At 36.4% G+C, this 15,010-nt stretch overlaps 2 protein-coding genes across 5 annotated transcripts; both read right to left on the reverse strand.

The window, feature by feature from the left end:
* Positions 1–1,071: 1,071 nt before the first annotated feature.
* Positions 1,072–2,118, reverse strand: LOC117188651. Of its 2 annotated transcripts, none has more exons than XM_033392827.1 (2): positions 1,556–2,118; positions 1,072–1,495 (listed from the first exon to the last, which is right to left on the reverse strand). In XM_033392827.1, exons 1-2 carry the CDS (start codon positions 1,584–1,586, stop codon positions 1,176–1,178), a joined length of 351 nt encoding a protein of 116 aa, XP_033248718.1. In that variant the 5' UTR covers positions 1,587–2,118; the 3' UTR covers positions 1,072–1,175. The 2 variants fall into 2 exon arrangements, with proteins under 2 accessions (XP_033248718.1, XP_033248719.1); XM_033392828.1 differs by having other exon boundaries at positions 1,072–1,492; positions 1,556–2,117.
* A 239-nt stretch (positions 2,119–2,357) lies between these two features.
* Positions 2,358–13,668, reverse strand: LOC108161249 (nipped-B protein). 3 transcript variants are annotated; one of them, XM_033392818.1, is made up of 24 exons: positions 13,535–13,667; positions 12,815–12,974; positions 12,558–12,729; positions 12,387–12,505; positions 12,186–12,321; positions 11,455–12,124; positions 11,160–11,382; positions 10,937–11,101; positions 9,630–9,808; positions 9,131–9,571; positions 8,303–8,986; positions 8,009–8,237; positions 6,981–7,305; positions 6,686–6,914; positions 6,198–6,392; positions 6,032–6,124; positions 5,481–5,974; positions 4,719–4,867; positions 4,374–4,661; positions 4,075–4,310; positions 3,857–4,014; positions 3,133–3,796; positions 2,860–3,078; positions 2,358–2,794 (listed from the first exon to the last, which is right to left on the reverse strand). In XM_033392818.1, the coding sequence occupies exons 2-24, from the start codon at positions 12,879–12,881 to the stop codon at positions 2,645–2,647; spliced, it is 6,285 nt and encodes a 2,094-aa protein (XP_033248709.1). In that variant the 5' UTR covers positions 12,882–12,974; positions 13,535–13,667; the 3' UTR covers positions 2,358–2,644. The 3 variants fall into 3 exon arrangements, with proteins under 3 accessions (XP_033248709.1, XP_033248708.1, XP_033248710.1); XM_033392817.1 differs by having other exon boundaries at positions 11,160–12,124; XM_033392819.1 differs by having other exon boundaries at positions 2,675–2,790; positions 11,160–12,124; positions 13,535–13,668.
* Positions 13,669–15,010: the final 1,342 nt, after the last annotated feature.

Raw genomic sequence — 15,010 nt, forward strand, 5'->3', positions numbered from 1 at the left:
CATTTTCGTGGTCGAGATTTTGATGCCAATCGACAGGCTGGGTCCTTACGATTCTGCGAGATTTGGTCCTTCGCCGATCTTGCCCTATTTAGCTGAGATATAGCTTTCAGAAGACTTCGATTTGCATATCATTAAAATACTGGTTTTTTCTGTAAGCTATAACTCGGCCACACAGAGCCCGATCCTGGAGCGGCATGTCTATTCGTGATGGGGAGAGTCCTGCCAATAGACTGCCATCCAAAAAAAGGGCATCCATTCCTTCACGATTTCCGCAAAAAATCATGATGGTTACATCATTCAATTTGTCAAAAAACGGCCTCATTTTCGTGGTCGAGATTTTGATGCCAATCGACAGGCTGGGTCCTCACGATTCTGCGAGAGTTGGTCCTTCGCCGATCTTGCCCTATTTAGCTGAGATATAGCTTTCAGAAGACTTTGATTTCCATATCATTAAAATACTGGTTTTTTCTGTAAGCTATAACTCGGCCACACAGAGCCCGATCTTGGAGCGGCATGTCTATTCGTGATGGGGAGAGTCCTGCCAATAGACTGCCATCCAAAAAAAGGGCATCCATTCCTTCACGATTTCCGCAAAAAATCATGATGGTTACATCATTCAATTTGTCAAAAAACGGCCTCATTTTCGTGGTCGAGATTTTGATGCCAATCGACAGGCTGGGTCCTCACGATTCTGCGAGAGTTGGTCCTTCGCCGATCTTGCCCTATTTAGCTGAGATATAGCTTTCAGAAGACTTCGATTTGCATATCATTAAAATACTGGTTTTTTCTGTAAGCTATAACTCGGCCACACAGAGCCCGATCCTGGAGCGGCATGTCTTTTCGTGATGGGGAGAGTCCTGCCAATGGACTGCCATCCAAAAAAAGGACATCCATTCCTTCACGATTTCCGCAAAAAATCATGATGGTTACATCATTCAATTTGTAAAAAAAACGGCCTCATTTTCGTGGTCGAGATTTTGATGCCAATCGACAGGCTGGGTCCTCACGATTCTGCGAGAGTTGGTCCTTCGCCGATCTGGCCCAATAGTATTCAATATTAGTTATTCAATATCAGTATTCAATAGTATTATTCATCAAAACTTAGCTTAATATAAATAGATAAACAAGTGGAAAAAATTTGTATCTATCTTTGAACCAACAACAACGAGATCTATTTAGATACAAGACTGGAACGCGTAGTCACTCCCTTTGTTGCCAAAGTCAAAGTCCTTGTTGTCGATGGACAGGTCGAAGGGTGACGATAACCCAAAGGTCGCCCAGGGCCAAGACCACAGCCTCGCGCGAGAGGAATTATGTCCCGGGTGGCGCAAGCCGCAGGAGGAGGCGGGGAGCTCGCAATGGAGCCGGTCAGGCGCCTGGAGTGGACAGCCGATTTCGAGCGCACACTTTCTCATATGAACCTGAAGACCAGACGGGTAAAGCCCCTGGTAAATGATGGCATATCGGTGTCCGCGGGCACGAAAGAGGTATTCTGCTAAAATGAAAAGAAGAGTTTAATAAAGTGAATGAATAAATAATAGCATCGTAAATTTACCTGGCCGGCTAAAAGAAGGGGATCGCAGCATAGCAGTTTGAGGCCAGAGAGGTTCTCGGCAGTTAGAGCTGGAGGGAATAAAAAAAAAAAGAATAAGAGCCAAGAACAAAGAAAAACTGAATAGGGGGAAACAAGGAAAACTTACTCGGTGCCGATGAGGCGCAGGAGGGATGACGATGTCGGTAATGTATTAACCTGTGAAATAATTACGTCGTAAGTCGTAAAAAGTGCAGATAAATAAATAATGTACCAGCGAGATGCACGTGAGCTTCAAGAATGCAATCCGTCTCGTAGCTAATTTTATTTTATTTTTTTGTATTAGAGATGGTTGCGCCATTCTAACGATAGGGCAGATCTTAAGCTTGTCCCGAAGCAAAAGCGAAAGCGACGATTAAAGAATGTATGTTTGCACTACACCTTGAAAGACGTCGAAAGCAAAGGCGGAAAATGCAAAGCAATCAAGCAGAACACCTATGTTTGTGCTGTATCTATGAACTCAAGCGGTTCCTATCTTGATGTTGCTGCTGCTAGCAATGAGACATGTTTGTACAAATATCAACGATATGGCCGGACCGGTAAATAAAAAAACGAAAAGGGAACTAAATTGGTTGTACTTGGTTTATTAGTAAGATTACAAAATCTTTATGTTTACGAAATTTACATATTTATATTTTCTATATCTTATTATACAATTATTTACTTTTTTTTGTTCTTAATAAACTAAGTTTAAACTTAGAGGTAATTTCTAAAGAATACGGAATTTAGTTAACGAACTCTATTAAATGAAAATATTATTTTCGTAGTTGTAAATATTTATTAAAACCTTAAAATTTTAGATTCTGAACATATATTCATAACAGTTAATTATTCGGAATTAACTCTATCGAATATTTGAATTGCCTACAGATAAAATTATTTTGTAAATAAACATTTTTTAATTTTTGTACATGTAATATTATAGGTTTCTTGTGAAGAACACAACGCCCATGAAAATAGTATATTTTTATTTATAGAGTAATAAATAAGTATACCAAAACGAGTTGTTATTAGTTGCTAAACCATATACAAGAAAACCAGAAAGGATCAAGCTCACGCATATTCCTCATCACTGACTTCATCGTCGTCAGACGACATTATCTTGCGCCGTTTTCGCTTATTTCGTGCTATGTATTGCTTACGACCGCTAGGTTTTGTAGGAAAAATTGATGATTTCACGATTCGAGACCTCGGTGTACCTTCCTAAATCAACGTGCACATTATAATGCAGAGTTTGAACCAATAAAAAATTTCATATAAACACTTACATCCGTTGAAGTCGCAGGTATTGTTGATGATTGAACATTGCTTACATTTGGTGTCGAACTAAAGCTGCTGTCATCATTTGGTGGTTTAGAACCTTTTGAAGAGTTTAAGTAAATAAGACCATCAGAAACGGACGAGTTATTTAAGTTTGATTTTTCTCGCAGTTCATCCCCATCTGAATCTCCGTCCTCTGGATCCAGCTTTAACATAAGTTGCTTGAACTAAAAATAAAATTGTTATATATATAAATATATAGCGTAAGACAAGTTACTTACATCCAGGTACTTGACAACAAGGTCTAGTTTTTCATCGTTAGTAAGTGGTCTTGAGGAACAATCAGGTTCTGAGTTTGAAAGCTGCTGTGACTTCTGTTTCTTAATTAAATCAATTGTTGTTTTAGGGTTGAAGTCGTTGACGCCTCTACGTGTAATCGCCTTTTCATACATTTTTTGTTCGGAAGGCGAATATCTTGAAATTTTACCATCTGTGAGACCATACATGTCCTTTAAATGATCTTTCAGTATTAAAAGGAGCATGCACGCTTCGGCGGATGTAATACATTTTTTTATCTCGGTCATGTCTTCTGGCAAACGATTAAACAAAACTTGAGGATCCTCCACGTCATCATCATCCTCTAATGCATCTCCCTCTTTATCATTTGGATTCAAATGTTCCTTAAATGTTGCAAGTAGATGTGTTCCAGCCATTGAAATCAGCAAGTCTATTTGATGTATCAGATATAAAGGCTCATCTTGAACTACATACGGAAAGTATGCTAGATTATCGGCTATATACAGCATTTGCTGTAGAGATGTTTTCTGATCATCAAACTGTTTTGTAACAGTCTGAACCAGTGCACGTCTCTGTGGCTTTGTGGACCGAAGTAAAGTATACAGAAAGTCATTTAATGCCGTAGTCACGTGTTCTGGTCCTCGTTTTCTAAAAACAAAATAATAATATATTGATAAACTGATTAATATGAATTATTTAAATACTCACGCATAACCTCGAATGATTTCAACGTTCCCCCGGCTGTTTATTTGCAAGATTTGCTGTAACTTAAAGCAAAGTTGTAATCCAAATTGAACTTTCATATTTACGAAACCAGAATAGGTTTTATCGATGTCTTTTAATAAGGCATCAGCTCTATGGGCCGACTGAAAAAATCAAACACATTTTTAGATTTTCATTTTCAAAATGAACGAATAGATACGCACCTCTACCTTAGGGTCGGTACTTAAGCATATTAAATATGGAACCATTCTAACAGGATGAACTAGGCCTTGGCGCAGAACAATATGTACTACTTTAACAGCCCACAGTCGAACCGTATCATCCCGATTAAGAAAACAGTTGAGGATTTCTTCCAAATAGAGCTGAATTATCCGACTTGACATGCCTGACGACACGTCATTCATTTCCTTGAGGTCTTCGTGCTTTGATTGTTTTTCCCCTACAAATTATGAATGTACATTTAGGGACTGTAAAATAAAAATCCAAAACAGACTGTACTAACATTCTTTTTCCTTATTGTGCATAAACATCTCAGATTCTGTTAAGTATATCCAAATATTTCGCATACATATTATTTTTATGCCACCATCGCTTGTGGTGGAGTTTAACAAATCACAGTAAAACTGTTTAAGCTCAGATCGTGTTAGGTAATCATCGTTCAGAACACAAAAAGAACCAAGTGAAATCAGAGCTTGCTTTCGAATTTCTTGATTTGAGCAACGACAAAAGAACATCAAGCACTCAAACACATCATCACATATCGATGCCGGAAGGCCCCCATTTGTTTCACCTGAAAATTACAAATATGATTCGATTTAATCACAATTAAATCCAAAATTACACTTACCTAAGGCAATAGGTGACTTAAAATCAAAGTATCGCATTAGGATGCCAATCGTAAAAAGGCTGCGTCGAAAGCTAGGCGTGTAAATATTATCTGCACTGCAGTTTTTTTGAACCACTTGATTACGAGAAACATCAAGAACGCGATAAAACCTAAAAAACAAATGAAAATGAGTATATAAGACTATATGTACTATTGTATAGTCAGTTACATATTAGAAAATCGGTACTCAATCGTAAAAATTGCAACTGCCTGTTGCAATCATAGAGAATCTTAAACAATGTCACATCTGATCATTACTATAGCCAGTTCTCGCTAATTACTGTTGACTCTTTCGGGGTGTCCGAAAGAAAAAACCCATATTTACAGACACGTTGAAAAAACAGACAGAAAAGACGCGATCAGATGATACAGAATTTCGTTATTGGAGTGGGTCAATAATTTCAAATAAAAGTGATATCTCTTTTGGTCTCCGAGAACTAGGCTGTCATATAAGACGTGCAGACGGAAATACCTAAATTGGCTTGATGCCGGCTATTCTGGTAGTCTACCCCATAAGTATACAAATGCAAAATATTGTGAATGGTAAAATGGTTAAAAAGTAGTGGTAGATTCTCTGGAATAGATTTAGTTTTAACTTTAACGTTTAACAGCTTATATTGTTTGGCTTGTTGTTTGCTTTTTACATACTTATACACTAATATGGCAGTACAGAGTGTACCAATTACTATTAATGAAATACATTTTGGAAAAGGAAATACATACTTTTGAAAACAATCGCGGATCAATTTATAGTTCTTTGTAATCTTATTGACGAGTGCGCCCAAACAGGATACACAACTGGTTACTTCTGCTTGGTTCCGCGAAACAACCAAGAGCATTAAATGCTCTTCCAAAGAAGCCAAAAAAGACTCGCTAGCATTATTAACAAGGGGCACCACCTTTTCGAGAATATCTGCAACAGCACATATGAATTTTGCAGCTGTGGCTGAATGACATTTAATATTTAGATAAGGCTCAATAGTCATTGCATGCCGAACCAGGAGCTGTGGTCGCACTTTTGCTAGCAAATGCAGTGTAGTTATGCAACCGAGCATTCGCGCATTATCAGTGTCTTCTAATTCAATCAGCCGGTCTATAAGCCCATCAGCTAATTGCTGACATGCCAGCACTATTTCTTGCGGTGGCTCAGTATTTTTTTTCACAGCTTCTTGGATACTTCCGTCGTTTTTTAGCATGTTATCTTTCGGTTTGAAAATCTAAAAGATAAATTGTATGTGAGTTTTTGCGATATTTTAATTACAAATAGTACGTACACTCATTAAAAGTCCCTCTAACCATATAGTTCCAGTGTCATGAGCTGTATTTACCACGTCTATAATCTGATTAATTTTCCGTTGTATGCCGTGCTAATTATAAATATATACACAGAATGCATTATAACAGTTACACATTAATTAAATCCACAAATTTTTTACTTACTTTGTCATTTTTCATACACGGTGTGAACCACATTTTCATAAAAACCTCGGTAACAAGCTTTTGAATTCCTTCCTCATCATTAACCCGTCGTATCATTTTAACACAAATTTCGGGAATTTTCTCAAAGTCTGGATATTCAATACAAATATCACGCAATATTTTAATAACTCTTTTTCTCACGGAGACTCCAGTATCCTAAAACAGAATGTAAACAACAAATTAATGATGCTAAATTATTTGTTCTGATACATATTAGAACCCTGCTTGAATCCACAGTAATCGTTCCAATTTTGATTAGATTTTATAACCGATAAGATTCAAGTGGCATGCAGGCTCTATAAATATATGATTGCTTTTATTACACTCATATTCGGCCGGACTCCGGGAAAAACCTTTTGGACCGTTTTTGGTTAAAAACGAAAACACAAAAGTGAGTGAAACCCGGATCCCGCGAATATACATTATTTCTTATATTCTACACATCTCACCAATATTCGAGTCGATAGCATATCGTAATACTGATCAATTAATTCTTGATTGCTGAGTACGAATTTTCCAACCAAATCTACAGCAGCTTCGCGTACTGAGATAGCAGTATCTAAGAATTTCTGGTTAACACCCATTTGCATATCTTTTCGTTTCAGTACCAATGGATCCACTTCCACAATGTTAGCGAGACATTTCATTGCACGTGTCCTTACTGCTATGGACGGTTCACTGTTCAAAATTCAAAATACAAATGATTAAAAACTGATGAGCCTAGAACTCACTCGATATACTCACTTAACGACTAAAATAATTTTCTTTAAGCATCCATCAAATGACTGACTAAAGGGCCGTTTAGTAGCTAAATATTGCGCTATTAGCTGTGCATTATTATAATCTATGTAAGTCTTAATTTGCTGGTGTGATGTGTGATGTTGTTCGCCAGAAACCGAATATGGCTTTATTTTACTGATTAAATATTGTTTTCGTTCCTCTAAAACGTTAAAAATTTCAAGGTTGAGTTCATAATCAATCAATTCAATAGACGGATTTCCATTTTTTGTTGAGTCTTCGTTGTAATTTTCTTCGCACGATTCAGAATCTGATGTTTCCAAGTATTTACCTTAAAGTAAATAATGTATTTATTTTTTTCCAGCTGGGTTAATAAGTTTTTAAATAGATATACAAATAATTTCTAATTTCATGAAATCAATTCGAAAGTAAGCGGAAGCGTCCTATATTTTAAAAGGTGTTTGACTGAGAGCATGAACCTTTCCACGCAACATACTCCACAATTTAAATATATTGCTTCTATATAAGTTGTGAGAAAATCTTACTAAATTACTAAATTATTGACCCGCACAGTGGAACTTTCACCGTTGCCACTCGTTGCCAAAATTAATTTTCCAGCTGTTCCGTTAAGAACATATTTTTGATATTGATTTTGCGCACACATTGTACTACGAAGAATGAGTAAGAGAATGACTTATCGTGTGGCTGTGTTTTCGTAGCCACTGCAAAATGGTTTGTTCCGTCTGGCGATAATAATGATCGGATTCAGATTCTGCAGTCTGGAAGATATCGGCATTCTCTGTAATTCTGCGCTTTTGGTTTTCTCGTTTCTTTAAAATTGTGGATGCCACTGATTTTCGTACTTTGTGGGGGCGTAAGGTGCAGTTTTGGAAAGGTTATTGTATTTCTAATTGCAGATGAGCATAATTTAAGATTTCACCTGTTTTATATCCCTTTCTTTTCATTTTACGAAACATCTAGTCAAATCTCTAGTAATACAAGCCTATTGAAACATGAATCGTGTGCTAAAATACCTGTCTTTCGTTTATTTCGGATTTTAGATTTTCTCAACGCGAAGCCTTTTTCTCCATCCTTTATTCGACGTCTCTGATAGATAACATCTCGGTACCATTGAGCCAAATAAAAGTGTCGTGCGTAGTCCCAAATTAAATTTTCTTCTTGCGCATTTACAGCTAGAAAATCAAGAAGAATCTTCTGCAGAAATTCCGTTCGCTGCTCTTCTGGGTGTAGTTCAATTTTTGTCTGTGAAGTATATAATATTAATGTAGATGTGATGTGTCACAAAGTCTACTAATCCAAGTACTTACGTTATTGTTGGATAGATCTCCCTCTTTTTCTTGTTCCACTTTTATTGATTTAATCATTGAATCAATTATATTAACTTTACATCGGGACTCAACTGTGTCCTTGCGCAGACGAGCAGCTACTATGCCAAGGTAATCTAAGGACACTAAGCGAATGCTCTGCTCTATACCCTTATCAGACACATATCGGACGAGCATAGTTCCCAGAAGTGAAAGCAGCAGTTCAGATGCGGGCCATTCGGGCTTGTTGACGGTGGCCAGCAGATCATGGATGAAATTTTCAAATAGCGGTCGAAAGTCTGTTTCATTGGACCGTGACTTGCATTTGTTTAAGAAAGTTGTTAAGAAATTGCCTCCAATACTGACAGCTACATCATACTTTTTTAAAACCACTATATCTTTGTTTGGTTTAACTATTTTCTTAGCACTGTTTTCAAGATCATCTTCGTTATCAACAGTCAGTTGAAATGTAGTCGTTTTTCCGTTATCACAAAGCGAGTCTGGTAAAATTGTAGCACATTGAATTAATTGCAGCACAAGTGCTGTCACCATTTGAATATTTCCGCCATTATTTGTAAGTTTGTACGGACGAAGGTTCTTCTTGGATGAAGGCAACCGATCAATCGAAGACAATATGTCTCCCAAGATACTGTTCCTTATTTTATCGTATCTTTCTTTCCGAAATATCTAAAATATACAATATAAGTGTCTTTAATATAAATGTGCGCTTTTGTGTGTGATGTTATCTAAAGATGTTATAAATAAAGATGGAAAGTTGGTTTTTTTGTTTTTAAATTATCTTATGGTATTTCATTTGTTTTCATTACTTACAGTAGTTACTAGTTCCAAGCACACAAATTGCAATGTTTCAATATTGTCTACAAAGAATGGTTCTATAGCAAGCGTCGACAGCGGCAAAACTATAGTATCGACAAATATACACTTATCAAAAAGAGCCACAAAAACTTTTAATAGCTCAACTGTTTTAGAGTAAAAGATCTGTAGATTTCGCTGATGTCCTTGATGCGACTTAATTTTTTTGCGGTTAGTAGTCTTCTTCGTACTCTTGACTGTATATACAGGATCATGGCAAGGAAATATAGTTTCGCGCAGTTGAAATTGTGCAAATTTGATAATATGTGAAATGTTGTCCTCTTGCAAAAACTTAAGATCGCTCACTGTCGAATATATATTGCAAATAAGTAAGCAAGCATCCATTGCATTTAAAATTTTTTCTATTACTTCATCATCTACAATTTCATCTTCGTCTTCCTGCAATTAGTTATAAAATCAGCATGAAAAGTAATACATTAAATAATATAATACATACTGGTCCAGCAAAATAATTTCTGGCTAAATAAACATTACGCATAGCGTAATTTATTAGAAGGGTTAACTTGTTTTTCGGTATGGAGTCCAAGGCTTGTTTAGCTTTCAACTTGGCCACATCATTGCTCATCGTATTAAGAAGTTTTGGGGAAATGCACTCAATATTTTCGTCAACATGCTCTGCAAATGTAAAGAAATTTGAAAATATTTTTAGAACCAGTAAGACTAAACTAACTTCGGCGTAATAGTATTTTCTTAGTATGCCCTATAGATCATTTTATTTATTTTATTTTATAGAGCATTTTCTGTTTTTAAATCAAATTTGTAAGAGTAATTATTTAATTATAGATTCGGTTTTTGGTAGCCGATCCGTGTGAATTATTATTCCACACGTACTCAAACATACAACAAACAATAGGTCGAACAAGCTCAGATGTAGCTTGAAGAATACCCAAAAATCAGTGATAACTCACAAGAAGCAACAAGTGACCAGGAGTACAAGACAAGGCAAGAAAGAGGTCACAGCAATTGACTGCCGTTGACCTTCTTAGTAAAGTAAATGCAAAGATTGACCAACTAAAAATATAATAAAGACAGATTATGGTTCAAAACATTCGCCGGTCGTTGCTCTCATCCGGATTTTCGAGAAGGCTATCTACGATGTCCTTAGAGAGAAGATAAGAAAAATGTGCTACGTTTACGTAAACGACGTGATCATCTTTACACAAACAAAGGAAGATTAGTTCCATAGAAGTCTTCACGACACAGGCATGAGGGCATCTCAGGAAAAGGTTTTTGGCAGGTGTCTGCCACTTTCTAAAACATTCATACGTGTTTTCGATCATATCCGTTCATGCGTTTTTGAGTAATTAAAATCGTAGTTTACACCACTTTCTCATTTTGTCTCCGCACAATAAATCTCTAGCTCCAACAGTCTCTGAGATCACTGAGCCGGACAGACACTGCTATATCGACTCGGCTTTTGACGCTGATCAATAATATATGTAATTTTGGGTTTAGAAACACTTCCTTCTAGGTGTTACACACATCCACCACAAAACTAGTATTATCCTTAAACTTTTTGATTATCGGGTATAAAAATACTATTCTTTTTCAAGAATAGACTATTTTTTGGCCAAATTTGGTTAGGTTTTTCGGTTATTCGCTGGCCTAGAGATCCTGTCAGAGCACTAAACTACTAGGCTATAATTTATTTCTCAGCAACATCGCCAAAGACAGGCGTTGAGTGATCGGGGGATAGATGTACATTTGGCATGAGAAAGTTTCGCAAGTTTTGTGTTTACGTACCTGAATCAAAATTTGGGGATTCCGTATCGTCCAACATCTCAATAATTTGTTCCATATTTCTCATAAAATGTTGATATGTTTGTGACCGAGTTACTTCATCCTTTGAATCCTTTGAGTTTGAAACGGCTATTATTCGTTCGACGCGACGTACTTTGGGCTTTGAGACTAAACAAACGTACATTTTAGGGGATTAAACTATTTTTTAGGTCATAGGGATATTTACATATTTGTTCCGGGGGAATATCACCAATTGAAATAGCCATTTTTCGCTTTGAAGCAAACCGTTTCTCGTCTGCTTTAATTGTTGAAAACATATCCAATGTTGTGTTTAAAGATTCCGTAGTGGTCCTACCGACTTCTAACTCAGCGGCTATATTCAATCTCGTATTGGGCTGTTGTTCTGATGATTGTTGTAGTAGCCCAATACTTCTAGCCAATTCTGGTGACTTTTGTACAAACTTTTTAATACTTTGCTGCATCAAGCGAGTATCCTCAACGTTAAGACGATTTATACATACCCGAACCTGGGACTTGCCACTCGATGACGTCGATGTCGAAGTGGCAGTCGAAGCTGAATTATTGTTTTGATGCGGTTCTTGGCCGATTGCATGTCCACTATTATTACTTATCAGCGATGTTGAAGTTGCAGGTAATAATTGTTCGTGTGGCACGTTGGTGGATAGCGTCGGTAACTGATTTTTGTTGCTTGGCAGTAAAGATTTTTGTTGATCTTTGTGATGTGCAGCAGATTCCGTAATCTGTTGTCTTTGTAAATTTAATACATTTTGGAAGTTGCCTTGGATCATTGAGGTCGATGTTGTGGGAGCTTGGGATTCTGTCATAGCAGCTTGTAAATGATAAATTGGTGATTCCAAGAACGGGAATTCATCATCCATCCGAGGAAAAGATGGACGATTGTCTGCGGGCTTAAGATTATCGCAATTCAATGAATATTCCCGAGCTTTAAGGGGACTGAAATACTGTTGCTGCACAGAATATAAAGATGAACTTGGGTTCTTTATTTCTGAAGCGTTCTGAGCGATTTCCATTTCCTCGATTTTTGGAAGTGTTTGTGTAACATCTTGGTCTTGGTTTGCCGGTTTCTCCATTCTTTTATTGAATTCATTCACGTTTGTCCTGGAGCTGATCATGGAATACTCATCTGGAAGCACGTCAGTACCAGCCATACTAAAATATAGAAACATTTGTTAAATTAATAACACATAAGCAGTACAATAGTGATTCTCACCTGGAAGATTTTTTGCATTGTTGCATATTGTGGGATAGATCAGTAGATAACGCTGTCGGCTGCGGAGAGGAATGTAATTGACCCTCCATGTGTTCGCTGGGGGTTAGTCCCTTGGCTTTATTATGTTCACTTCGCGCTGGATATTATAAATATGAATGTAACAAAAATCAAAAACATATACTAACTAATGTTAAAACTTACTTATCTTCAATGGCGTGTTGAAAACAGTTGGCCGGAAATTGTAAATGCCCTGGAGTAGCTCTGGATAGGTACTAATATTAGTTCCATGTTGTTCAATAGTATACTCTGGCTTTAGCTCGCTGAAATATAAGGATGATTAATGCTAAATTATTAATCTTAAACCGTACCTACATATTGTCCGAATTTGTTTGTTCAATGGCATTCACCAACTGACGTACGAGAGTCCCATCTCGGACAGAAAGCAAATTATCAGATTCACTTGCCACTAAAGCATGGAACAGCAGTGACTTATTCAGTGAGGCCGCACTCAGGAGAGAATCGGATACAGGTAGCTCGCTGAGCACTTAGTGAAAAATAAATTAATGTTTATAAGTTTATTACATTTATTTATAATGAATTAATATGTATATATGTGAATTACTACTTACAATCAGAAGTGCTGGTTAGACCCGCTAACGTTGTGACGGGTACGCTCGGGATGTCACGGTCCCCCATTATTTATGACAGGCTGGACTTTCAGACTGGTGTGCCTTTTTTTAGAATGGTTTGATATTCTATACGATTCGGTTTAGAAATGGTAGGACTAAGCTGCAGAAAAATAGGGAAATTTGTTTAATTGACTAGTTACCAAGTTTTGCGTACGATACATATGTACGTATGTAGACACTTAAGACATTCATAGATAGATATGGACTTTTCGACATATGTACATATGTATGTACATGTATGATAACACCCTTCTTCTTACGCTAATTCGTTAATATTGTTATTATTTATTTATTAAACCATTGAAATATTTATTTGAAGCAACACACACAACACACACACACACATGTTTATACTCAAGTTTACTAGCCATGTAAATATGTATGAATGTAGATTTAATTCCTTGGCAATCTATGTACATATATATGTACATGTGTTTTTACAAATTCGCGCATGAGATTTCTCTTCGTATCCGGCTTAAGTGGTTATATGCGAACAATAAACACGTCGAAATAATTATTAATATTATATTTCCGAGTACAATGCACAAATGAGTTAAGGACTACTTTGCACAAATACAAGCATATACAGAGAATAGTTGCATTGGTATAATCTAAAGATGTTCTTATTTAAGACTAGATCCGGACCGCCTTTACACATACTTTTATTCATTTTATGTACACCACACTTTCAACACAAAGAAAACACTTTTAAGCTAGTAAATTCAATTCATTTATTTATTTTCAGAAATGGAGATTTAAAGGAACATGGCCGACAATTATGAACGAATACTGAACGCTCTAAAATCATCTGGTGTAAACAGATTTTATAGCAGTCAGCTTTTATCTGTAAGTGCCACTTGCAGGGTTGATAAATGTACGCATTTATGGTATTCGTGAAATGGTTTGAACGACTAGTTTTCGTTGATATTATTTGTTAAAATGCAGTTCCTTACCACAGTTGCAATACATTCCAAGCACATTATGGCACACTTATCGAAGGAAACAACGTCACTCTGGTCCAATGGTCTGTGTCCGTGTAATTCGCACTGAAAATAACTTTGTTGGTTTAGCATAACACTCGGAGAAGAAACAGAACAAAGACTTAGGAGAATTTTGGTAAAATTAATAAAGCCAGTCGAGCGGGGGAAATTGTTACAGAATTTAGGGAATATAGAACATGTTTATTGCATTTATATTCCACAAAAACGGTTTTATCCAACACTAACACATTCCTGCTTGCTTTCATACAAAATTTGAGTTTTGAACTGATTTCATTTGAATGCAAACACATATTACGATTTTCACAAACAACTAGTTCGAATGCAGCGATAAAATCCAGTTTAGGACTAAAATAATCTAAATTTATATTACAATATTATAAATGTTAATCAAGCTGGATCACTTACTTTTGCGGATTACGTTTTAAGCCAAAACTTTTTGTTTTACAGTGCTGGCGTTTTCACAAATATATGTTATCGATATTTTTAATTTTCTCATAGATTCTGGCCCACTGGCACTTATCAACTGCTTGTTTTGAAGAAGATCAAGACATCGTAGGTGCTGTGAGTAACAGCTTGCATATTGCAAATTAAAATGATAATGGAACAAAAATTATTTCCTTGCATGGGGCGGGAAACAGCTGTTCTTACCCACATGTTCTGTTACGAGAGCAGTCTGTGCTGCTACTAATTATTTATGCTGTTATGCTCATATATTTATTTCTTTCCAACAATCCGATAAGCACATCGGGCCGCGCAGGCTGCTAGCATGAAAACGATAAGTGTTGTTCCCCTGAACAATATTTATAAAGAAAGCACAAGCTAAATTGTCCTGGTAATGGTATCAATTTTATGTTAATGCACCAAGACGTCATCAATTTTTTTCCTTTTTAAATTAAAATTTTTGTTGTTCAAAAAGCCGTTTTGAAAACGGAGAACAATTTTGCTGACTCTGACAACGGATGCAAATGTCCTCGACAAGTATCGATATGCCAACACATATTCATTCAAATACTACGATCAAGAAGGAAGAGCATATAATAAAAACGTGTTATTAAAAGTTTACAATATGTTTACTTACTTTGGCATTGCTGTGCTGCTGCTTACAGAAGACAAATACGCAATGATATGAAATTAA

Source organism: Drosophila miranda, chromosome 4, assembly GCF_003369915.1.
Source record: "Drosophila miranda strain MSH22 chromosome 4, D.miranda_PacBio2.1, whole genome shotgun sequence".
NCBI classification, from domain to species: Eukaryota; Metazoa; Arthropoda; class Insecta; order Diptera; family Drosophilidae; genus Drosophila; species Drosophila miranda.

Bases quoted from the DNA above. Each gene is read 5' to 3' on its own strand.
- LOC117188651 (XM_033392827.1), bottom strand. From the start codon at position 1,586: ATGCTGCGATCCCCTTCTTTTAGCCGGCCAG. The intron at 1,496-1,555 runs GTAAATTTACGA...TTTTCATTTTAG, and splicing joins CCCTTCTTTTAGCCGGCCAG to CAGAATACCTCTTTCGTGCC.
- LOC108161249 (XM_033392817.1), bottom strand. From the start codon at position 12,881: ATGGGGGACCGTGACATCCCGAGCGTACCCGTCACAACGTTAGCGGGT. The intron at 6,393-6,685 runs GTGAGATGTGTA...ATTCTGTTTTAG, and splicing joins TGCTATCGACTCGAATATTG to GATACTGGAGTCTCCGTGAG. The intron at 5,975-6,031 runs GTACGTACTATT...TTTATCTTTTAG, and splicing joins TAGAGGGACTTTTAATGAGT to ATTTTCAAACCGAAAGATAA.